Source organism: Styela clava, chromosome 11 (genome assembly GCF_964204865.1).
Source record: "Styela clava chromosome 11, kaStyClav1.hap1.2, whole genome shotgun sequence".
In the NCBI taxonomy this organism is placed as follows: domain Eukaryota; kingdom Metazoa; phylum Chordata; class Ascidiacea; order Stolidobranchia; family Styelidae; genus Styela; species Styela clava.
Window position 1 is genome coordinate 9,666,443 of NC_135260.1, and position 25,258 is coordinate 9,691,700.

Genomic DNA, 25,258 nt, shown 5'->3' on the forward strand with positions numbered 1-25,258 from the left:
CGTCTTTCAAAATTCAAAACCAACCAAGTAGGTCAAACGTGTTCGGTTTTGGTTTACCTGAACGAAATCGCGTAGCGTGAATAACAGACGCTATGTAGCGTTATGATTTGTTATGCACTTTGAGTCGCGGTAGGTCGGCGTGAATTTGTTATGTATGCATTTCATAGCCGTGGTAAAGTTAGCGTCCCGACAGTGTTGAGTTCGGTAGAGCATAGTTTACACGCACAGAGGTAGTGCTGATTTTGCCGAAAATAAATTGTATTTTAGGATAGGTTTATATGTTTCCAATACGAAGTATCGCCTTGTCTTAATTATGACTGTGATTTGAATTTAATCGCTTGCTATGGACAACGGATGTGCGACAATCTGTTTAATGTGACAAGCTCGCAGTTAGTGATATTTATCTCGATTCAACAAAGACTTCAAAACAGCGCCAAGTGAATTTCACAGACCTTGCGCGGTTGGCGACTTTTGAAATGAAACGACGTTGCCGGAAACCTCATTCTTATCTTTACCTGACTCAGTCCGACGATTATTGATTTTGTTTTAAATTTTTCTTTGTCGTCATTCACCCGAAAATGAGTGCTTTCTCATTCAACCTGATGGAGTATTTATTGGCGACGATTGTCAGGTTGTCGAATTTTGAAATCGCCTTTTGCGGTCCTTGATGATGACAATTGACTAGATCTCTAATGAAAGAGTACAGTAGTTCTTGAAAAGATTACCGACGGTTGGAGCATAATTTATAGCAGGCACTATGTATAGACTTATAATGAGTCATGTACTTCAACAAAAATAATCATATTGTGATTTCAATGGAAAGGTGAACCCTCATTTTTTGTGGCGCAATAGATGAAGTTGAATAGCTCTGAAGAGGGTTAGAATGTAGTCAGCACTATATAATTACTGGGTTTGGTTTACCTTGATACATTTGTTTCTCAGGAATAATGTATTCTAATCAGAGAGTGCCAATGCTGCCAGCCGAGCATTTTAACGTTTCAAGTATAACAAAATGTACTTCATTGGAATAATTTTATTTGGGTAGAAATTGCAAATTCCACAAGCTCAGTTTTAGAAATCAGCAAGAAAACCAAGTTAGACTTCTTAGCCAAAATCAAAGTTTTTTTTCCCAATTTTTTTGCACATAAATATAATCTGGAGTAATTCTTTAAAATCCAGAGGTAATGTGGATTATCATTAAAAATATTAACTAAGTTAGATATAAATGTCCTAAGACTAGTGATATAATTTACAATGAACTATGCGAATAACAAAAAAATTGTGTATAATTATCAAGTAATCTTAAAATTACTTTAGCATATTTCTGAATGATATAGGCCTATACTTGCCTGTAGGTCAAGTATGACTAGTGCTGTAACTAGAAATTTGTTAACTGCTTTCAAAAAGTGAAAGTGTATTGAACCATTGTTTAGTGGAGAACTAATCAAGTGAATCACTATTGCTTTATTGTTATGCTCAATTTTATTCATATATAATATATGGTTATAGCTAATAGCACTAAAAGAAAAAATATTAAATTTGGATTTATATACAAAGAATACTTGTGGATATATGAGTAACGTATTACTGGTAAATGCTAATATGTTGAAATGGTCAACTGGAATTTATCACTGAAAGACGCGATGTTCGACAAACTTTCATTTAAGCCGCTGATTTTCAGCGCTTCAGCCCCATCGAGTGCAAATTCGAGCCCAATCGAACCTTTTACGATTCCGCAACAAAAGACTCCGTCACCCTTACGATGGATGACTCGCCGCAGGTCGGCAACTCCAACCAATTTAGGGGAATCTCCTGCGTTGGGTAGGAAAAATAGTCCTGTGGACTCTGTGGTTAATTTTCTTGGAGATTTTAAAAAAGATTTGGAAACTACTCTGAGATTAAGAGATGTTTATATATTGGACACAGAAGATCAGTTTTTAATGCTTCAGGTCTGTAAAGAAAAGGTTTCAATATTTAAAGATTTTTTTAGGATTATCGGTGGGATTACAGCGCGGTAACCCGTAATGAGTGGTAGTTTGTATATGAATAAATGATTTTTGCATTCAACTCAATGAAAGCTCAACTAGTAGCTGATAATTTGGCTTTAGATCAACTTCAAATTTTTTTCCATCATGGCCCACTTGGCATGGCCAATTTTCTGCGGCCCTCTAGAACTGAAGATAAAAATAAAACAGAATTTATTATTAAAGAAAATATTAAAAAATATATAACAAAAATGACAATACCTTTAATGATGTCGTTGTGCTTGCATATTCTCACACAAAAAATTGATTGGTGATGGTGGGTCTTAGAATCTAATCAATATTTTGTTTTATCATAAGTTAGTCTTGTTAATATTTTACCGCAACCCCAATTAAGCCTGTTCGCAACCCATCGGACGATCCGGACCCCCCCCCCCCCCAATTTGAAGAGCCCTGCCTTAGATCATTGGTTATCAACTTTTTTCAATACATTCCACCTTTTCTTATTTTGAAACTCTCCATTTCCCTTGATATGCATAAACTGTGTTTTCGTTTGTTGGTCAATATTTAAAGAATCATTATCCTGGGATACATGCAACTCGCACTCTGGCTGTTGAACAGTTTGAATATTTTATATTCACATGAATATGTATTATGATAATACTAAATAAAACTATTGGTAATACTACACGCAAAGATAAAGGGCTACCCTTAAACAATTAAAATTCTCTACGACTAGGAAGTCCTGATTTAGATGTTTTGGACTAATATTAATTGAAACAAGATTTCAGTCTCAGTCTTGCCGTAATTTTTTTCAAAAATATTTTGACTCTAATTTATTGGAATCATATTACTGGTACTAACCAAATTTGTGGTCTGCGTTATTTTACTTTGTGAATGTATTAGATATCGGTTTCAGATAAAAACCATAAAAAACCATAAATCCTTTGTTGTATTACTATAAATACGTTTTCTCACCATGAATTGATTGTTATCAGCATTGTATGGCTTATGGTTTAGCTTCACCGTAACCTGATGTAATTCACAGCAACATGTGCCATTTTTTACAAAATCAGCCAAAATTTGGATATAGCTTTGTTTTTGGGCAAGTCTTTTGTTAGCCTTTAAAAAATAATACCCTAAGGCAATAAATTATGTGATGATATGCAATTTTTTGAGTTATATTAGTTTGATCATACATGGCTGTATATGTAACACGCCAACAAGTTTAGCATCTTAAATTTTAATCAATGAATCAAAGCTGTTGTTTTTCAAGTTTAAATTTGAACACATAACTCAAGTGGACGCTAATGTCCTCATGTCTCGACATCGTTGCCGCAAATTCCTTATTTGGTCTTATCTCAGGATTATTGGTCATATTTATTATGATTTGAATCAAGTGCTACTTGAATATGTTTATTATTAAATATTAAAACGATGATGATTGCTATTCAAAATAATTTGACTATTTAAGTATGTATACCAGTAACTGGGACCCTCTTTATCAGTATCATATGCAGATTGTAATTACATTATATCAGTAAAATGTTATATTATCTACCTATTTTTTTTCATACCATAATCCATTCTGTTACATCGTCCCCATGTATCATCTCATTAAAAAACTGGGAAATGACTCAAAACAACAATGCAGGAAGAATGGTCATATGTGTTTGCATAACACAGGCAGTAATCGCCTTTGCATTGCAGTTTGCTGCATAAAAATTTCCATATCATGATTTAAATTCATAATGAAGCTTAAGAGTACCTGTTTATAGAATAGTGTTATGTGAATACAGGTTGATAGTCATTATGGTTTATTCATGTTTAACAACTCAGAAGGTCTTGACAATACAGTTATAAGAAAATACATTTTCCATTCATAGTTTACATGAAGTCTATTCCCATTATAGAATAAATTTCAGTTGGGTTCAAGTACTTTTACTTTTTCGTATTGTAATTCTTGATATCAAGCATTTTCTTGCATATGTTCTATGTTTATTATTAACCCATCTATCCATATCCACATGGTTCGGTATTGTTGAATTTTTCCTTATTAAATTTAATTTTAATTTGATTTTTCATTCCAATTCTTGTTTTTACAGGACAGTACAGTCTGGGCATTGAATCACATGACTGTGGTACAAGATCTGGTGAATTTTCAACATAATAGTTTCAGACAGGTAACTATCATCGATTGATATAATAATATACCTATAAATCATTATGACTAAAGATGTCCGAGATATTGTGGTGTTATTTAATTATTATAAAACAATTTCAAGTCTCAATGAGGGTTTTACCCACTATTGACTCCAGGAAAATTATTCCTTTACTTTTACGATTGCAAAATTTGTATTACTTATTTTGAGAATGTTTTCGAGAGCTGGCGCTCAAAGACTGCTTCAGTTGTTTCATAAAATTTTCGATTTGAAATATTTAAACCCCCTCATATTTAAAAGTATCGATATCTTATTTCAGTCGAGTAAGTAAGGATTAATAGGCTACTTTCTTAATTACAGCAACTAAACTCCTTGGTAGAAATATCGAGTCGATACCCGATGCCTAAATTTTGAAAATCAAAATGGCAGAAAGCTAACAAAACGAAAATGAGCTGATGTTAATAACCATGCTTGCAAATCTGTTTTTGTGAAATAAGTGTCTGTGTGGCCACTAAAATTTTATTTATTATTGTCAAGGAAGTCCAATGCTCTGAGAAAAATCATTAACTCCAGATAATTAGATCTACTAATAAAATTCAATATTCTATTTATGACATTTCTTTGTAAACAATATCTTAACTATATTACTGTACTTACTTTTAGGATCAAGATCACTTGGTAAGATATGCTGATGAAGAATGGACCGAAATTGAAAAAGAATTAGTTCGAGAAAGGGGAGTATGGGGGCCAGAGAAACCAACTTCTCTTCATAAATGGATGTTAGACTCTACGGAAGGCCCGTGTCGCATGAGAAAAAAGATGACAAGAAACGATAATTTTTATGAACACTATCCTCATCGGACGAAAGAAGAAATCGTTTTATTGGTATGATTTTCTTTGGCTTCGAATATGTTTTCTAAATGTCTGTACGGATGGGATGAGTACTGTGTTAGGCGGATTCTGTAAATCCCGGTAATAGCTAATCTTTACAGAATTCACATATTCAACCCGGGGGAGAGTGAGGACGATAATGCAGCTTAATCATATAGCGAACCACGGCCTCTTGTCCGGTTACTAGTTCATGTCGGGTATAAGGTTAGTTAGCCAATTATCTCTTCCAGATACATGGACTTTCAAGTTCGTTATGTCATGATTGAAATGTGGAAAAAAAGCTGTCAACTGTGCCCCATCAGCGTATTTCATAATTATCTGATTATCTGTAATGTTATCACGGGAGCTGAATTCATATTTTCAGTGTTTGAGTCAAAATTTTGAATACTCGGATTCAGAGTTCATACTTTCAAAAGTCATAATAGAAAGTTAGAAATCATAATTTTCACAGACACTCAATAAGTATTTAGTTTACCAAGCATTCTTAAGAGTCTATTAAAGGAAACTTGAATACAGCAATGTTTTATTGTCAAAATTTTTTCAGAGTTCTCTTTTAGTTGTGCTGTTATCATCATGTAACAATAAGAAAATCACGTTTAGCATATTTATGTTACTGAAGACTTTTAAACAAATAATTTTTGCAACAGAAAATGAAACATCGAAAGCCGATCAGCAAGGATAGTATTAAACAGTACATGCACATTCATGGTCTTCCACCAGAATATGAAGACGATGTTGAAGAATCAATAATTGCTTCAAATCGAATTCCAAAACCTGTTCCTAAACAAGACTCGACCGATTCTTTATCGGAAAACGAAGTTGACAATGAAGTCAACAAGAGTGAAATTTCTAGCGAAATCAACGAGAAGATTGTTTCGAATTCGGATGATATCGGAGATCAGGATACAGTTGTTGAAAACGGAAGTATTCTTGATGAAACACTGACGGAAAAACAAGACAAAAAACTGTTTGATAATGAGAGCGATTCAACCAGCAGTACAGATGAAAGTCACACGGAAGCTGAAGCAACATTCACAGAAGACGCGGAAAATAATGCTGAGGATGTCAAGAAAACTGAGGTATGGTTTATGAGGCTTTATATCAGATATTATTTATTAACAGGCCTATGTAATTGAGTTTAGCGTTTTTTTATTGGATTCTAAGCCGCAGTTGTATTTTCAAACTCCCTGGGTTGACATTCTGAATTTCTGGAGTCAAAGCTGAATTGCAACAGTTCAATAATGATAAAAAAAAGTCAAAATGTTCTCCAAAAACTCAAAACTTCAAGTTTACTAAATTTTTCTAAAAGTCTATAAAATAAGACTGGCACACATCAAAATTCGATTTCATCATGAAATTTTTGACAACCCAGACTTAGAATTGAGTGTAAATATTTCACAATTCCCAATTTCCCTTGCTATGAACGGACATCCGAAATCATAGCCACTCTTGTCAATTTTTCAGGTCGCTGAATCGGATGGAATTTCTGAAACTGATGAATTACCTGATTTGGTGGAAGTAGGACAGAATTCAAACAAAGATGATAAAGCGAATCAAGATTCAACAAAAGAATTTCCAACTTCTGAGTCTCAAGCAAGCCTGGTTGAACAAGAAAATAAACCTGACAATCAGACTGTTTTGAGACTACTAGAGGATGGAGAGAAAATAAGGTTTGCAGTATAATCGGTATAATATGTTATAACTTTTTTATCCGTAACAGCGCTCGAAAGAGTAGTCAAGGATGGCCAACCAAAACTGAATAATTCAGTATTCCAAATACATTCGAAATTAATCTTTTGTTTTAATTAGTATTCTCTATATTATTCTGTCAGGACTTAAATAATTTTTTGTCTATCATAAGATAATATAGGATAATAAATGCTTAAAAAGACATCTTCAAATGAAAATATTCTAAATTCTTCCTAAAATCAAGAATTTACAAAATCGAATATAAACAATTTCCAATGTATTCAAATATTTGATTCGTTTTGGACATCCCGAATAGTAGCTATGATACATAAAAAGCCACTAAATTTTGAAAGATCAGAATCTTTTTCTTAGGATGTGGTATGAGATTTTCTTACTGGCAAGATGAGACTGTTCATAATAAACATAATAAAGTGGATCACAATTCACAGTCTCTAATCTATTTACCAATCTAAGTCTGGTGTGTACTTATCTATCCAGCAAATCATTCTACATTCTCGAATTTGGAAGGGGGTCTTACTTGGATGGGGGTTACATGAAACTCTCTGTCATAACGACTCATCCAGCACTGCACACTAAGATTCGAGCCTATGATAAGATTAAGACCCTTTGTGGTTGCTTATTTTTACTCTCCAAGTGGCGACCTTGCATGGCTTCTCTACTTTATTGTTCTGATTGTGAATAAATATTGGATGACTCTTAGACTGAATTGCTCCACTCAACTGAATTTTGCAATTCAAGATGATGGTATGAACATTGTTTCAACAAAACCATATTTTTATCAAGTAACCTCATTTTGGAATTTGTGGTTGGATAGAATCCATTGTCTCCGACTATCTGTGTTCTTTATTTGGCATTATTCATTTATATTAACAGCAATATTTTGTTACTTTTCAGACATATGTTCCGTTGTGCAAGAGTACAAGGTCTTGACACCTACGAAGGATTACTACTTTTTGGAAAAGATAATTTTTATATCATTGATGGTTTCACAATGTTAAAGAGCAAAGAAATTCGAGAAATTGTTTCGCTACCACCAGCGTAAGTAATTTCAAATGATGAATTATGCAAACTAGCGTGAAAGTCTTGCAAAATTCACCATCAATATTCTATGTAACTAATTATGTTCGCCTACTTTACGTCAATTTGTCTAAAGGGACTGAAACCTATGGGCAGGGTATATTTACTTGGCTAACTCAGACAGTCCCCGAACTCGTAATAGAACTAAGAAAAGGAAAATCAGAATAAAAATATGGCCTAAGCTTGACCTGGTACACACACTACGGTATCACACATAATTATTTCTCATGAGATCCAAACTTGCACGGAAGAATCAGAGGCTAATCACAACGCTTAGTACAATTAGCCAACCAGAGAATTGTTTTCTCATTCTGCATTTAAATAGATATCCAGAAATATTAATTTTGTTTGATGAATTCTTTGTGATTGCACAATTTCTATTTTTCCAGATATCACGAACCAATCATTCCTCAGCAATCAAGACCAGGTCATAATCCTGATGATGATCCAAACAAACCATTCGAAGCACCTCCTTCGCTTGCATCATACTCACATTTATGCAGTAGATTTTCATATGATCACATTAGAGAAGTACACAAGAGGAGATATCTTTTACAGGTATTGTGGAATGAATGCATGCTTCTGAATATACTCTTGTTAGAAACATTTAGTGTTAAACAGAAATGAAATGTGCATGTTGATCCGATGGTCTGTTACATTCCTTTACTGTAACTGCAAATTGTCCTAAAATATATAAATAACGATGAAATGACATCAAATAATCGTGCCAAACAGATTTGTTATTAAACTTTAAAATTGCTTACGCCAGAATAAGCAATTTTGAACCTATTGAAAAATAAAATATGCCAAATATATTCTGAATTCGAAATGATGAATAATATATAAACAATAATAAGGTTGCTTTATATTATATTTAGGATATTGCATTGGAAGTGTTCAGTAGTGATGGAAGAAATTATCTTATCGTATTTCCACAAGGAACAAGAAATAAAGTTTATCAGAAGTATAAAAATTTCCTTTTTTTTTACTCTAGGTCCAGTGTTTATAATACTTGTCATATTGTTAATTCAATTTTTGACATTATGCCTTACTCAGAGATGAAATAACTTGGTATGGTATAAGTGGTCCCAACTCTTGGCTGGGTTGCGAAAGTGCTCAATGGGGGTTGCTGTACTCATTATTGTCAGAACTAGCCATACTTACGCTTCTACCTTTTTCCTCCACGTATCAGTGTGAGAAATCTTTTTCAACGGTGAAAGATTTGTAACTAGTACTGAGACCCACCATCGCCAAAATAGGACTGAGATTAGATCTTTTGTGTGAGAATATGCAAGCACATTGCTCTCATTAAAGTTTCTGAGAGTTTCCAAAGTTGCCAAATATTTATCCCGTGATGAAAAGAGTTTGAAGAAACAATAATTTAATTCAAAGCGAATGTCGTGTAGGATAATTCAGAATGTAATATTGCTTTTTTATTAGTGAATCCATATTTAATTCTACTTGGTTTATAATAAAAAGATATTTTTTACATAATTTTATACTTTTTTATAATTTATGGATGTGAGAAATGGTGTTGGCATTGAAAGTCACACATCTCTGGTTAAAACCCATGGAATAAATTGGGTAAATGTGCTGAATCGGAAGAATCTGGTCCTTCAAAAAATTATAGCTTCTAACATATCCTCAGATATCAGTGGCTGCTTGCACAGGGCCTTGTTGTGAGCAAAATGCATAAAAAATGTATAACAATATTGTTTTAATTTGTTATAGGTTTGTGTCATTTGCAACTACGCTTGCTGATAATTCTAAAGATCTCGTAATCGGACAAAAAAGTAACGTCAATATTGAGCAACAAGGACCAGCACTACTCACTAATATTATGGGAGAAAAAACTGTGACACAAAGATGGGAAGTAAGTTATGTTTGTTGTTTTTTCTGCTGTTTTGGTTTGGACACAAAGTAAACATGCGAATCATTTTGGTATTATGCTGCTGTTGTTATTGTTGTGGTGATCGCTTTTCTCTTTAACTGCATGACCAATTGCTTTGAAATTTTCAGTGGTTAAAGATTTTTTTTTTTTTTTTTGATTTTATCACCTTTATTTATTTCAAAAATTTTGTATTGTAAATTGTATGTGATGAAGTCTTCCAAATTGAAAATTGCACACCTTGTGGCGGTTCTGCGTTTGCGTTAGTGTTCAGGCAATGTCTTGAAGACTGCGGTACCAGTAGTCCACTGTTACAGATTGCATACTCATACATTTTTTTGGAAAATTTGGGTTGCTTGAAATTAAGTTGGTAACCACTGGCCTCGCACACCATTGCAAAACTCCTAGATTTGGTTTCTTAAACTGAGATAGTATGTATAATACTTAACAATGCTTTCAATTTGTTCAGAGAGGAGAAATCAGCAACTTTCAATATCTGATGTACATCAACACATTGGCTGGTAGATCATATAATGACTTGATGCAATATCCTGTATTTCCTTGGGTGCTAGCTGACTATACTTCTGAGGTACATTGTCATAGATATCAATTTATGTTTTAATTTTGACATATAGTCTCATGAATGCACTAATAATAGCATTTCAGTCAGTCATACATTTTTTTCTTTTACAATAAACTAGTTATTGTGATCCCAGGATTTGGAAAATAACAGCAGATTCTCAAGTATTTCTGTTGGTTCATCACCAACCTATAGTTTTTTCTTGTAATAAACAGTTGTAGAGGGCTTATTAAATATTTAATATGGGGGTGTTATCAGTAACTGAAAAAAATCGCTTTTCTCTTTAAGTACTTGACCTTGCTTTGAAATTTTCAGTGGTTAAAGATTGTTGTTGTTGCTAGAAGGCTATCTCTAATTTATTTCTAAAATTTCTGTGCTTTATGGGATTATTATATTCTTGTGTGCCATGATGTAATCAAATTTAAAAATTGGCAGGTCCGCATTCATTGTTATCTGGTGATCCAGGTACCAGCAGTATACTCAACTGTGAAAAATTGCATATCCATACATAAGACTTTGTTTCACTTTCATGTCCATATATTTGAGCATAGCTCTTTTGTTATTTATAGTATGGAACAAACTGAATTTTGGGACCTCCTGAAGTATGCGCACCAAGATGGTGCACAACCTGAACTCAAGTTGTGTACCAGGTTAGGGTTCAGGTTATGCGACATTTTGGTGCGCATACTTCGGGAGCACCGGATTTTGTCAGCAAGATAACTGCTTTCATTATTTCCCCACAGGTTCTAGATCTCACAAATCCAAAGACATTCCGTGATTTTTCAAAACCAATGGGTGCTCAAACTTCAGACAGGCTACAGCAATTTAAGAAAAGATACAGAGAATGGGAAGATCTTGGAGGTATGGACTTTTTAAACATCAGTTTAAATTTTAAGCTTCTCAACAGGGCTATTTGTGGCCTGAGCAGCATAAACCAACAATCTGTAACCTGCTGCACACCGTTCTCGGAGATCTGGCTCCTTTGAATAACATGGTCGTCGCAGTTTTTTTTTAGAAGCAGTGAGGATTCAATGAAAAGCAGAGGCTTAAAACCAAATACTCTCTAAGTATAATTCGTGAAAATGGTCCCAGTTACGTGATTCCAGTCTGCAAAACAGACTTTTTCTCTTAATTTCGTCATAGACTGAATTATTGCATCATTGGTCCTCTATTTGGATTTTTCTTAGTACAAACTTATTGCATCATAGGTTATTTTCCGAGAATTTTAATAGTCACCGACATTAGAGTATATGTGGTGGCTCTGAGGTTGATGGAGGAATGCCAAATGGCTCTTTCAATGCTAAAAGTTGCCGACCCGCGGCATAAACCATTCAGACAAAGTAACTTAACTTGTATCACAATATGCTTCTATTGTTTATTATTTGTTAGTCATTGGGCTCTTTTATCTTATGTTTTAATACTCATAAAATGTTATTTTTTTGCAGGAGATACCCCACCTTATCATTATGGAACACATTATTCTTCAGCAATGATTGTTGCTTCTTATCTTGTAAGAATGGAACCATTCACTCAACATTTTCTTCGATTACAGGTAGGTTTTGCATTTTGTGTTCTAAAACCATAAACTGTGTATCAGAAAGCATTTTAGCGAAGGTATTTGATATTACTGGGAAATAGTTTTTATGTAGAATGACAAATAACCAGATACATTCAAAATAAGTTACATTATGTAAAATCACGTAAATTTTGATAACTGTAAAAAAGAAGAAGACATATCAAATTTCCATTCTTCAAACTTTTTTTTAAATATACATTCAAAAAAATTTTCTTAAAAATATGTCCCAGTTTAAAATACATTCAAAATAAATTTAAAATCAAAAATGCGATCAGAAATCAAAATGCTGGCAGATTAAGAATGTTTAGGTTGCCGTTGAAGCACTTTCTATACAAATTTGAGACAATAATATATAAAATCTAAATTTTTTACTACTTTCAGGGAGGTCACTTTGATCTGGCTGATCGCATGTTTCACAGCATTGGAGATGCCTGGCATTCAGCAAGTGAAAAAAACATGGCCGACGTCAAGGAATTAATCCCAGAATTTTTCTATCTTCCTGAGTTTCTACTCAACTCAAATAACTTTGATCTAGGTATGAGACGTTTCTTTGAATTTTTGTTTTTCGCAAAAAGCTTTTATTCCGTCACACACATAACAATAACCATTTCACAGGTCAAAAGCAGAATGGAATTAGACTTGATGACATTATTCTTCCCACATGGGCCAAAGGTAGCACCAGAGAGTTCATCCGGGTCCACAGAGAAGCATTGGAATGTGACTATGTTTCAGCGCATTTGCATGAATGGATTGATCTAGTCTTTGGGTAAGCTAGATTTCTATTTAGATACTGGCAAATTTAAGGATCGGAATCTTATCGGTTGTTTGACCATATTCTAAAAATCATAAAATTTTGCTTATTATAAAATTCATGCTTATTTTGTCTGTAATTGGTATTGCAGGAAAACTCTATATGAATCAATCTTATATTGGGTTTGTAACTTTGAGGTGTAACTCATATATGCATATGGATGTCGAATATTTAAATTTGAAATACTGATGTTTGAAAAGGGAATTTTTTATCAAATTAACGTTTTTTGTATAATATGTCATAGTCACAGTGGTCAGTGGCATACTATTTCTTTGACTTTGATGGAGTAAAATATAGCAAAGCGTACATTAGCCTATTGATTTTGGATGAATTATGTCACATAATTAGCGAGTTATTAATTAATCAGTGATGGGACACGCGGTGCCGCTATAGAGTAAAAGCGCAAGATACACGCCGCTAGATCGATAAATCGGCGGTCTCTGATCGCTATCTCCTCTATCAGTTTGGACCATGTTTGACAACATCAATGCCACCAAATGTGTAAATATATCAATTTTATTTTATGTAGGTTCAAGCAAAAAGGTGAACCAGCATTAGAATCGCACAATGTTTTCCATCATTTGTTTTATGAAGGAGAAGTTGATATTTATACCATTGAAGATCCATTAAGAAGAAGTGCAACAATCGGTTTTATTAATAATTTTGGACAGGTGAGCAGGAACAAAATCTTTTTTATCATGTTATATTCTAGAAAGTAATGTATTTTTTCTCTTGTTTTTATAAGGGACCTAATGTAAAAAAAAAAATTTGCGGAATGAGGTGCAAGATACCATTAAAGGAGCGATTCCGAAGCTTTTTTTCCGACATTCCTGTCTGTTTTTAATCTTCAGCAGGTCACAAGCTAGTTGTGTACAAAACTCGCATTCCGACTTTCATACAGTTCAAATAATTTATATTGTGTGAATAAATAACTAAACTGTATTCGTAAAACTATACAGAAACAAAGTATTATTTCTGTATTTCTTCGAAAAGAAAAAAACAATTTTTCCTGGAAATGCCTTTGTCCGAATCACTTGAGACCAAATTTGGGATGTAGTCATGCCGTGTCTGTTTTTGACACTATTTTTTTACCAAAATAATTTTCAGATTCCTAAACAACTCTTCAAAAAACCACACATGCAAAAAAGAATTTCTTTAAAACCTCCCACACAAGAGCAAGAAATAAGTGTTGCATTATCATTGTCACCATCAGCATTTGGAGCTGGACCTCCTCTTGATAAAGTATTTTACAGACATCTGGATAATTTAAAGTGTTCGAGTGGACCAGTGAAAGGTTAGATCCAACTGTTTTTTTGTTAGTTTTGCTGAACCGGTAAGATTCAAAATGACCCTTCCCCCCCGGCCCTCTCTCTTTCAAAGACACTCTGAATTTGTGGTCCCCTGGTCTTCCATGAATATACTTTTAGAAGGTTTCAATCAGTGCACATTTAGAGGTACTCCCGTATTGTGTAGGGTTGGGCCATAATTTTATTCCGATTTTCCCTATTTTAGTTTTAGGTTTACGAGTTTGGGGGCTGTATGTGTTGTACCAAGTGAATATCCCCCCTGACCATAGTAATCAGTCCCTTTACACGACTTATGTAAAACAGGCGAGCAAAATTAGTTACCTTCCTATTGGTACACATACTTCTGGACCGCCCATTTAATAGTAGAAAACCAACATTCGAAAGCAAAAGATTAAATACATTACGATCCATAAACTAAGCAAGCACAGTCGATCTACTGTAAATTAACGTACTCATCGCAAATGGTACTATCTAATGAAGGCATTTTTTATAACACCCAGAGAGTCGTTCCGTGGGGGACTGGGGGTCCAGTTTAGAGAAAACCCTGTTAAATTGAGCTCCTTTTCCACTGCGTCATAAAATTCTATTTCAGAACTCAAAGGGCCGGTTGGAGAAATTGTCATCACTGATCGTGGTGCGTTAGCAACAGAAGAATCTAAAATCTTAATACCATCACAGTATTCAAGATATCTTAGTTGGGGTAGTGGCGATCTCAGTATAAGGATTGGATATTATGAAAGTGAGAGAGCAATGCAGGTAATGATAGATACGCAAACTGATGATCTAACCATATGTGTTGGTGTTATACAGGTACATCCAGATTGAATCGGATATTTCAACTAATTTTAATTTAATTTAATATGTAATATTTGAAATTCTTGATTTTAAATATCAATATTCCAAAATAAAAAATACTCTTTTAGAATTTATTTTTAATAATAAACCAAATTCTATTTCAGATATTTGAAAACCTTGATTGTGGGGAAATTAAATGTGTAACAATGCCAAATGAAACAACACTAGTCACTGGTGGTACAAGTACAGTGGTATATGTATGGAAACTACCTAGTCCCAAGGACAAAATCAAAAATCTTCAATTAAAGCAGGTATGTATATATTGAGTTACAAATAGGTATTGAGTATGGCCATAATCGTCTGTAAGTGGGCATTGTCATTCGGCTCCCATTTTGACAGTGTGTCTTCCATTTTTTTATGTGATGCGTATTCACGTCTTTCTCTCCAAACAAGGCCTTGTGCAAGCTGCTACTACTATCTAGCCGTATGTGAGGAGCTTCATTTTTTTATTGCGAATTACCTCATAAAAACAACATTTCTAAGTTTACTTTTCGCAGTCACTGTGTGCTCATACGGACACAGTTACATGTCTCACATCCTCTCCTGTGTATGGTATATTGATCAGTGGATCAATTTTTTTTATTATGGCATACTTCATAAAAACAACATTTTTAAGTTCACTTTTACTTTTTGCAGTCACTGCATACTCATACCGACCCAGTAATATGTCTCGCATCCTGTTATCTGTATGGTATATTGATAAGTAGATCAATATTTTTATTATGGCATACTTCATAAAAAAAATATTTTTAAGTTCACTCTTACTTATTGCAGTCACTGTATGCTCATACCGACACAGTTACATGTCTCGCATCCTGTTCCGCATATGGTATATTGGTCAGTGGATCACAAGATTGCACTTGCATTGTATGGAATTTGAATCGATTATCGTTTGTCCGACAATTGCGGGGACATAAAAGCGGAGTCGCTCACACAAGTATAAATGAACTAACGGTAAGAATTATTTGTAAGTTGCAGCATTGAAAGAATGAATGATATACTAAGAAATGAGTATTTAGATATTTTGGAATGAAATTGTTCAGAACGAAAGGGGTAAATAAATGCTGTTTTCAAAAATTCCAATTTTTATTTCAGGGTGACATTGTAACAAGCGATAACACTCATGTACATGTATGGTCCATCAATGGAGATCATGTTGCTTCAGTGAATACAACATTAATGAATGCAAGGAGACAACATATAACTGCGATCGCAATTTCGAAATTGAATGAATGGGATTATGATTCTGTTATTGCGACTGGACACAGCGACGGATATGTTCGTGTACGTTTAATAACTATAATGGAAAAACTATAAAAGATTTTGAAGGAATTAAAAATAGGAGCAGTTCGGCTTGTGTTTAGTTTCTTATCGAAACGATCTTTTTTTGTTTATCCACAGCAGAGCCTGCAGACTTGATACTATTGTTACTATTAAAATTTATATAGGAATACTTAGTACAAAAGTATTGTTATAAATATTGTTGTCCAAAGAAACCATAAAATCCAAATTAATATACATTTTTAATTCAATTAGCATGTTGCAAGTCATTATTTAAAACTTTCCATATTTTGTAGTTTTGGAGATTGGAATACGTACAAGTTCCGGAGCAATCAAAATCTGGTGAACACGATGACCAACAAAGTATAAAATCAATGGGACAGTACGATATTGTGAATCGAACAAAACCATTGACTCTTGCACACGATGTTAAAAGCCTTGACAGTCTTTCTATTGCAAGTGGAAATGTCGGGTCAGATTTCGCCATTGCCGAAAAAGCACAATCTGTTGACAGTCTCAGTCAAGTTCCAACTTTTAAATTGAAAGATAAAATTTTAACGAAAGCTTCCGCACCTGACACTATATCTGTTTTATCAATGGGAGAACTGGCTGTTTTACCATGGAATGATGTTCCGGCTCTCGAACTAGCAAATTCGAAAGCAAAAGATGACTTCACTTTGGCAGCAGAGCAAATGGTATGTTTTTTCTATTTATTTTTCTACTTTGTTTTGTCAAAAAACACTTTGCATAAGCTGTATAACAAAACAATACACACAATACTTGACACTTGTGACCTGTTTTCATATAGAAAAAAAACGCCATGTTTAATGATAAGGAGTCGAGAAAAAAAAAAGGAAAAAAAGAACTCCGTGCCTTTGAATAATAAACAAATCCCCAGCCATTTAAGGGCTGAGGATCTCGATTGAAAAACTCTGATCTAGGTTGTCATTGGCGTTAATATCATTGCTATATCAATTCTGAAATAATAGTATGTATCTCATCTTACCCTGTTCTCTATCTCCCTCTGACCAGCCTTTGCAAAAGCATCAACTTGTTCGTATTGAGCTACTCAGATTTTTGAGAAGAGTAGGCCTAATAACTAGAATCTGAGTGGTTCATCATTGTGACCCGGAAGTGCAGAAACACACACGACTCAAATATTAAAATTTGCCTGTACTTACTCGAGACTCAGTTGACCAGTGGCTTGACTTGACTCATCCCTCGGTGTTAGGGGACTTTTACCCAACACTGTTGATTTGTAGGAAAATTGAATCCTTGTGCATTAACATAGTTTAAAATATTTCATTTAGTTCCCTGAGGTTAAAAACGTAGCCGGAAATTCCAGAATATCTTTGACCTCATCTACGGAAAATCTATCGGCCAAAAACAACAAAAAGAAGGACACAGATAACATGGAAGCCGGATATGTTAGAGTTGAATCCACAAGAACTGATAATGAACAATCGGGTTCGCCATCACATTCAGCCAAACAAGCAGAAAAAACTACAAACAGAGGTTCGCCAACTTCAAGCACAGATGAAAGTTTTGTTATGGTCGATAAGAAACATGTTGAAACGCAACAAGCTAAAGATGCAAGATTATTGCTTCCAGGTATGTATATTTTTTTTTTATACAACTTTTCCGCATGCAAAAAAATACTCTGGCAAATGATTGAAAAAGCAATCTTACAGAAAGTTAGCTCAAAGTTGAAACAGGGACGTCCGGTAAGCATGAACTGGCATAGACTAATCCGCAAACATGCTTTCTGTCAGCAATCCAGCATTGGCATTATAAACTTCTACCCTCTTGCCACACGTTTTGCTTCTTGTGTGAAACATTTCATAGTAACTTATCAACCATCTTTGTTTCAGGTTTTGTATGGCAGCAGCAATTGATATTGAAAGGAAAAATTCAAGTCGATCAAGCAATTGATAAAACAGGAAGGTTAGTCGTTCCTGACATCACAGCAATTGCAATGTCAAAGTAAGTATTTGATATTTTCCATCAGTTTTACTGTTTCTTCATATCTTCATATAACATGCCTAGCAATTTAGCTACTACTTCCATGATGCATTATGCAACACACAGTTGGATTAGTTCATAATATGTCGATAAATATTTGTAGTGTATTTTGTAACCGCAACCAAGAGTTACTTCCTGGGTAGAAACTCCTCCTCGTTGAAGAATTGCGACATTAAGGCATTTTTGTACATGAAACATGTATAGTTAATATGGTGTCATCTTGGTATGCGCAGACGCGCAAAAACAGTGAAACACCATCAAAAACCACTAGTTAGGATTATACTCGCACAACCGGATACCAAGTGGTACCCTTAATTTATATTGCTATATAGCAAGATTACCCTAAATTTCAATACATACACAAATACCAAAAATTTTGATTTAGTATGTTTGGAAATCTTCTACCGTTTCATTCATTATTTTCTTATACTTTTTTGGTATGAACTAATTTTACCTTTTCTATTTCAGAGATCACCATAAAATATATGTTGGAGATAAAATGGGTCGTATTTATTCATGGATGTCTGCAGATTGATGATGACTTACCTATATTGTATATTATGACATCACAAACGAATCACTGTTTATCATCTTCATAATGCAGTAGACAACGTAATACAATGAAGCATAACGTTCGAAACACAATCAGCATTGGGGGTTCTATCTGAGTCACAAATGTTCGCTACTCGTTGAATTTCATCATTTTTGTGTCAAAAACGTATTTTTAAACCTATTTTCTTCTTTTTAATCATTTTAATGAAGACGTGGGCTGGGAATCGACATCATCATTTTTTCATATTGTCTTTTCAGTCTAATTCGGTATCAAAATGTCATTAATTAGCAATTCACCATAATTACCTATATCACACCATTTCAATCTGAAAATCTACCATTATAATACTGTCATATCACATACAAGGCAATTTCATGGATATAATCTGTATGAAAAATTGCACTTTCCGCTTATTAACCATTCGACATTGCTTTTTTTATGTAGGCTTTCTTTGTTAGTATATGTATGTGCAATAATATAATATTGTTAACTAGTGCCGATGGCTGGGTGGTTTTAACAAATAAATTTTGTTTAAAATGTTGATTGCCTGCTTGTAAATCATATTTCTTGTTGTCCTCTTTGCCATTATCGAACTTTTGATTCTTTTTTTTCCTGTCGCCGATTTTTATTAATATTCATTATAATGAGGGTTGTTAGTAACAGTTTTGTCTCAAGAAATTCTTTGGCCACATTTGATTATTTTGAGCCTCCGAAGTAGATCTCGAAACTAGAAAGTGGTTCCGAACACTAAATTTTGTTCAAAACCTTACTTGAAATTGCTTTAAATTTGAACTCCAGATAGAAAAATTTAGGTTTGGGCATTTTAATGATTCTGACTTAGCTGAAAATTCGACTTCTATTCGATGTGTTCTGAGTTCCTAAATCGTGAGTTGTGAATCAAGTCGAGTCACAATCCGTGTATCGGTTTCGAGTTGATCACATAGTTGAATTTCTCCGGCAGTTGATTGATTACCAGTCCGAACTGTTCCATTTGAATGACTTGACCGTCCGAACATTGTTTCTAATACCAATACTCGGGAATTCAAAATTTTGACTTTGGCTCTTGAACTGCCGAGATCTGAATAGACAACTCCAGTTTGAACTCTCAAACTCCTGAGCTGCTGAGTTCTGTGGCGCAAAGTATGTTTTATATCTATTAACAAATTTCAGAAAATATTTCGGGCACACAAAACTCGTTCATAACCTAACCTACCACGATTTCCATTCCTTTTTATTCGTGGTCATATCATATGAATAATTTTGTCAGTAGATCCAAAATTAAAAGTTCATTATTACTCATTTTCTATGTAGCAACCGTTTTTTTTTTTTATTCTAACGAATCTTTTGCTATTAATTTAATAACGCTTTATTCGTAGTATAAATCCTTTCTAATGTATTGCTCGCTTGTTTTAGCACTTTCAACCACGCTGCTATCCGCAATAAATTTGTCTATTTTAGCGCTGAAAAATGTTATCAAAAAGACTATTCGCAATATTAAAATTCGGATAGAAATTTTTTTATACCGATATACCGATTTATGTAAAAAATATTCACCTGCCAACTCACAACTTTAGGTTAACACTGAAAAAGTATTGATATCACATTTATTCGCCATATTTTTTAAATTCGCGTTCGGTAGTTAAACATGTGATTGGAGCACCGTTTCCGCGTTTAATGTTCGGCGCAAGCTTGATTAGACTTATGCATTTTGCATCCATTTCGACCCCAGTGTTATTTTAACTACATAATTATTATTTCCGCTCTTTGTGCTTTTTCTTTTCGACTATCTTCTATTATTACTGTTATTATTATATCCCTGTGTCACGTAAATAATATAATTAAAATGATGAGTATGTTTTGGAGGTTACATGATAGCATAAGAAATTTAAGAGCAGTGAGCTTTCCATTGTAAATCGTGAGTCTAGGAAGATTTGGTTTAGCTTTCCCGGTTTTGAGGTCGCGTCGCTCAGAGTTCGCGAACTGATACTGTGTAAGGTAGGGGAATGTTGAAATCCTGTTCTCAGCCGATCCATTTATTCATCATCTGCCTACCATTATTGTTATGTGTATGGGAAATGATAGATAATATGTCAGAAATAAATTAAAGGCCATGACTCAAGGTACGCTGTAATCAGTGGTGGGATTCAATATTTTTGTCAGCCGGTTCCATCACAAAAGTCATGTTTTTCACCCGGTTCTGTTACAAAAAATCATTGAGAGTAACCAGTAATGCAAACCGGTTCGCTGATCTCATAAAATTCCGTGAGTGAAACCCACCACTGGCTGTAATGCCTGTACTTTGGTGACCGTACATTTGAATCCATGTGTATATCCGCGGGTTCAATCTATATGCGGATGCTAAAACCCATGGGTTAGGGTTAGTATGGGTTCAAATATCCGCAAAACAAAAAAAATTCCATAGGTGCAATTGTCGTGGGTTCAAATGTACGGGAACCCTGTATTTCAGCACTGATACAATGAATTAATTGGATATTTGTTTCTGATGTGACGTTTCTTGTCAAAGTCATGTACTTTTGCGTGCGCATAGAACATTACTAAACCTCGGCTTCAGTATTGACATAGTGCTACCAAAGCGCAACCCATGCATCTAATTTTTGCTTAATTTTACGTGTTGTAAAAGTTGTATCACGTTTAACAAGGGTATTGTGTATTCAACAAACATGATCACTCTACTGTAGCCAGAGGTGTAAAAATTACTGCATGTTCAGTTCAGCTGGGTTTTATAACACGGTGAGAACCGTATTGTGAATACACTGGATCAATAGACGCCGTTTCAATATTTCGTAGGACTCAGCCGATCGCAGATTCAGAAATTGTGACCTACGTAATCCATATTTCTGTCGACAAGAATTCCCCGTGCTGTGTCACATTGCTGAGTTATTAAGGTACCAGAGTTCAAAGTACTGTTGGAAAGACTCGCGCGCTCTGTGTTTGACGTTAGGTCCCAAGTTTGTAGTATGTACTCATATGCTTGAAGACTTCCCTCATAAGTGATTGTAATATATGAATGGTTGTTTTGTTCTGGTTTAGCGCGACAAAGCACATTAAAAACATTGCCAGTTGGGAGTTATAATGGGAATGAAGACGTTTGATTCGTTTGTCCCGATGTTACAATAGCTATCTTTGTGCTACTGAATGACTTTGAAATTTCCTTAACAACGTGAGCCGCGAAACGTATAAGTTGGATGTAGGTACAGCGAAGTAGATATTATTAGTTACAGTCAATCTCGAAATATTTCCATCCAATAGTGGTGTTGGTGTACCTTGTACCCAAACGTAGATGCCAGATTCTAAGGTATATATAGATTTGTAGGTGTTCGGTCATTATGGGAAATAGTTCATACGCTACATCTGAAACATGATATTGCCACCGTGTAGACTAGTACTACTTCGAAGCGACCGTGAGGTCATGGAGTCAGCTAAAGATTTAAGTTCACTAGATTGACTAATCCCAATTGTTACTTTCACGACTACCGGTATTTCTTGACTGCACTTGAAATATCAATATGAATTAGCAAAAGAGGTGGTCCATTTTATTGATCAAAATATAAAGCTTTTGATGGACCTTCGGGCAATATATATATACCTTGTGTGTAAAACTGTCCTCTCAGGGATTTGTTTTGACACCGTCTGCCAGCTGTTAAATGCCTTCTATTGATTTAATAACACAATAATGGCGTCCGGGGTCTTTTCAGTCCTCCCGCACGGAAATACATACTGAGGCATGTCCGAGCAGATGGTTTTTCCACGAAAGCAATTTCTCAAATACGCGGCAAATGTAGTGTAATAATAAGGTTGTTAGATATTGTTACCTGTTATTGTAGACTTGTTTTGAAAAGTGACACAATGTTTTCGCGTGCATGATTTCTTTTGGCCGCCAACTTTGGTTTATTCGTTGTTGCACAGCCATAACTATTTACCATGCTAGAATAAAAATCATGGTCGTAACTCAAAATAGCATGTATGTGTATTCGTAGACGCAGGTGCAACTGCTCTGCAAATGTTTATAAAGTTATTTCATGCCATGCCGTCAACATTTATATTAATAATGTATTCTTTCTGTATTCATCTCGATTCTTTCCAGATGTAACATATTTAAGCAAAAATCTCAGATAGGTATCACAACAACGTTATAGGGCAAACTATTCGACACCATTATTATAACGTTCTCGGATGTATATATTCGTATGTTTACATTTTGTCCCCCGTTGCTGATTTTCAATTCAATGACATTTTATAAAAACTTTTCCAGTTTGCCAATTTCTCATTGATTAGGCGTATGATATATGGCATATGCGAAGTAAAATTTAGCGCCAAATGCGTCACAAGTAATTCAAGCAGTGTTGGACGTAGCTAACAATTAGGGTAGTTGATTAGTTTATCGGGATTTGATGTTCCTGTAATGTAATTTTATCGTCATGATATAAGTAATCAGAATAGGTAAAATATGACCTAATTTTCATGTAACGCCAGCTCACATTCATACCCTAACAGAAGTGATAGAAAGATTGCAGAGTATTGAACGTCGACATATTAATTAATGTATTGTCCTCCTTAATTATTAGATTCGAGGTGCATTTAGTCTAGATAGAGGCAACCAGAAAATACACGTACTTTTATAGTACATATTTTTTGTTATTGTGATTATAATTTAATTTTAGCAACAATTTAAAAAACGTTTTATCTCTCAGAATTTATTGATTAAATTTTGACACTCAATCTGAAAAAACATTCATTACCCATCTGAAAATATTTTTATAGAGAATAGAACTTAATTTTCTGCATTGTAAAATTCAATCTCTACGATTTTACAATGACTTTCTGGTAGGAATATATTGTAATCTAAGTATATATTTCCAGAATTTAGTTAGGAAAATAGATGATACCACCGTTTGTCTAATCCTTGTGTTGCCTACTAAAAATGTGCAGCAATGTACCTTGCATTTGATGTGCTCCGAAGTATGTGAACCACGATGGCGGACACCGGAACGTATTATCTTTACCAGGTTAGGGCTAGGCCATAATTTCTTTCAAATAATTCTTATGTTTGTTCTATTATGAGTTCGAGGACTAGCCAAGTGACTCCCGTAGTATTTGTACCTGAAATTATGGCCTAACCCTAACCTGGTACACATACTACGTCCCGGCGTCCGCCATCTTGGTTCCTATACTTCGGGAGTACGTATACATTTGATTTGATTTGCATTGATATTGCGCCATTAATTAAAAAAAAATACTAAGTGTGACGAAGTGATATCACACAGCTTCAGATTTATTCATTTTATGGTAACATTGGTATTATTAAACATTTTAAAAATTTAGTTCATGATTTTATAACAAATCTTTATAGTATGACTACTATTAATAAGAGATATGCTTTTGAATATATTTATTCTATTACTATCGACCGTAATTTTTGACGACAAACAGGGGATATTCAACTTTAAGAGCATAGCGTAAATTTAGTCGTTGCATTATCGCCATCATCACCACAAGAACAGAATATGACATGATTCAAATGTAATTTTTTAGTAAAATTCCAGAGGGAATAATTTTGATAGCGTACGGATCGCGATCGATAGGTCAGCACTTTATAGTAAGATAAAATCGCCGTTTCAAAGTGAGATTCCTCGTCGTTAATCTCGTTGCAAACGTAGCTATTACGATTTTCATAAAGGTTTTTTTCTTGTATTGGTTGTGTTTGGTTAAATCAATGCCGAGTTCACTATATACATATTTGTGAATATTCGTATATAAAAATTTATTGAAATGAATAGCTCAGTAGGAACCTCGTGTAATTTCAAAGGATGTAATTGCAATTTTGTCCCATAGTATAATTTCCTGATTCCCTTAATAACTATGTTTACGATTCCAGCACTATTACATGACGACCTCTATGACCAAACAGTGATTTACTACTAATATCCCGATTTTTCGGTGATTTTGTTATGTGGTTACATAATATTACAAGTTTTTATAATTTACAATTATGTGTATATTCTCCTAGACCTTTGTCAACCAGAAAATGATTTTTTTTATTTTGCAAGATCAGTCTATCGTCAAACGACATAAATGTCAAATCATATCATCAACGCATCAGTTAATGTAACGAACATACTTCATAATAGCTAATTTTATTTTCAACAGTCAAATTAAAGAATAAGATGAGATAGGATATTTTCTATTCATTTTTGGGGGAGCGGGAAAAGCTGACAAGACCGATGAATTGAAAATAATGCATGCAATTTATGAATATATTACCGACGGGAAATTTGATTAAAAATACAGATTTTATGTCACAAAATATTTGTGTATTCTTTACCACGATGAGAAAGAAAAAATGACGTGATTTTGAATTCATCAGATGAATTTTAAGTCTAACTCTTTTTATTTTACGTTTATCGCTATGAGCGAGTCTGTTTGCAATTTTTATCTCCATCTGTGTTTGTTTTTCTGCAGTGATGGTTTAAGTGTATATTACGATAAATTCATAAAGTATGTATAGATATTAAGTGCACGATATTATACCTTCATAATTTTTG

At 34.2% G+C, this 25,258-nt stretch overlaps 1 protein-coding gene across 1 annotated transcript in view; it reads left to right on the plus strand.

Moving 5' to 3' along the window:
• Positions 1 to 20,548, plus strand: part of LOC120347118 (WD repeat and FYVE domain-containing protein 3-like) — an 86,470-nt gene extending 65,922 nt beyond the window's left edge. Inside the window, exons 46-68 of the mRNA XM_039416966.2 lie at positions 4,088 to 4,165; positions 4,808 to 5,029; positions 5,683 to 6,114; positions 6,500 to 6,705; positions 7,640 to 7,783; positions 8,212 to 8,380; positions 8,701 to 8,786; positions 9,554 to 9,695; positions 10,180 to 10,299; positions 11,034 to 11,151; positions 11,736 to 11,842; positions 12,248 to 12,401; positions 12,482 to 12,632; positions 13,207 to 13,348; positions 13,785 to 13,971; positions 14,577 to 14,740; positions 14,944 to 15,090; positions 15,614 to 15,793; positions 15,935 to 16,123; positions 16,417 to 16,815; positions 17,431 to 17,731; positions 17,992 to 18,103; positions 18,611 to 20,548. Coding sequence (XP_039272900.2) covers positions 4,088 to 4,165; positions 4,808 to 5,029; positions 5,683 to 6,114; positions 6,500 to 6,705; positions 7,640 to 7,783; positions 8,212 to 8,380; positions 8,701 to 8,786; positions 9,554 to 9,695; positions 10,180 to 10,299; positions 11,034 to 11,151; positions 11,736 to 11,842; positions 12,248 to 12,401; positions 12,482 to 12,632; positions 13,207 to 13,348; positions 13,785 to 13,971; positions 14,577 to 14,740; positions 14,944 to 15,090; positions 15,614 to 15,793; positions 15,935 to 16,123; positions 16,417 to 16,815; positions 17,431 to 17,731; positions 17,992 to 18,103; positions 18,611 to 18,677 — 4,017 coding nt within the window. The 3' untranslated portion in view covers positions 18,678 to 20,548. The remainder of the gene's footprint in view (positions 1 to 4,087; positions 4,166 to 4,807; positions 5,030 to 5,682; positions 6,115 to 6,499; positions 6,706 to 7,639; positions 7,784 to 8,211; positions 8,381 to 8,700; positions 8,787 to 9,553; positions 9,696 to 10,179; positions 10,300 to 11,033; positions 11,152 to 11,735; positions 11,843 to 12,247; positions 12,402 to 12,481; positions 12,633 to 13,206; positions 13,349 to 13,784; positions 13,972 to 14,576; positions 14,741 to 14,943; positions 15,091 to 15,613; positions 15,794 to 15,934; positions 16,124 to 16,416; positions 16,816 to 17,430; positions 17,732 to 17,991; positions 18,104 to 18,610) is intronic.
• The last annotated feature ends 4,710 nt before the right edge of the window (positions 20,549 to 25,258 follow it).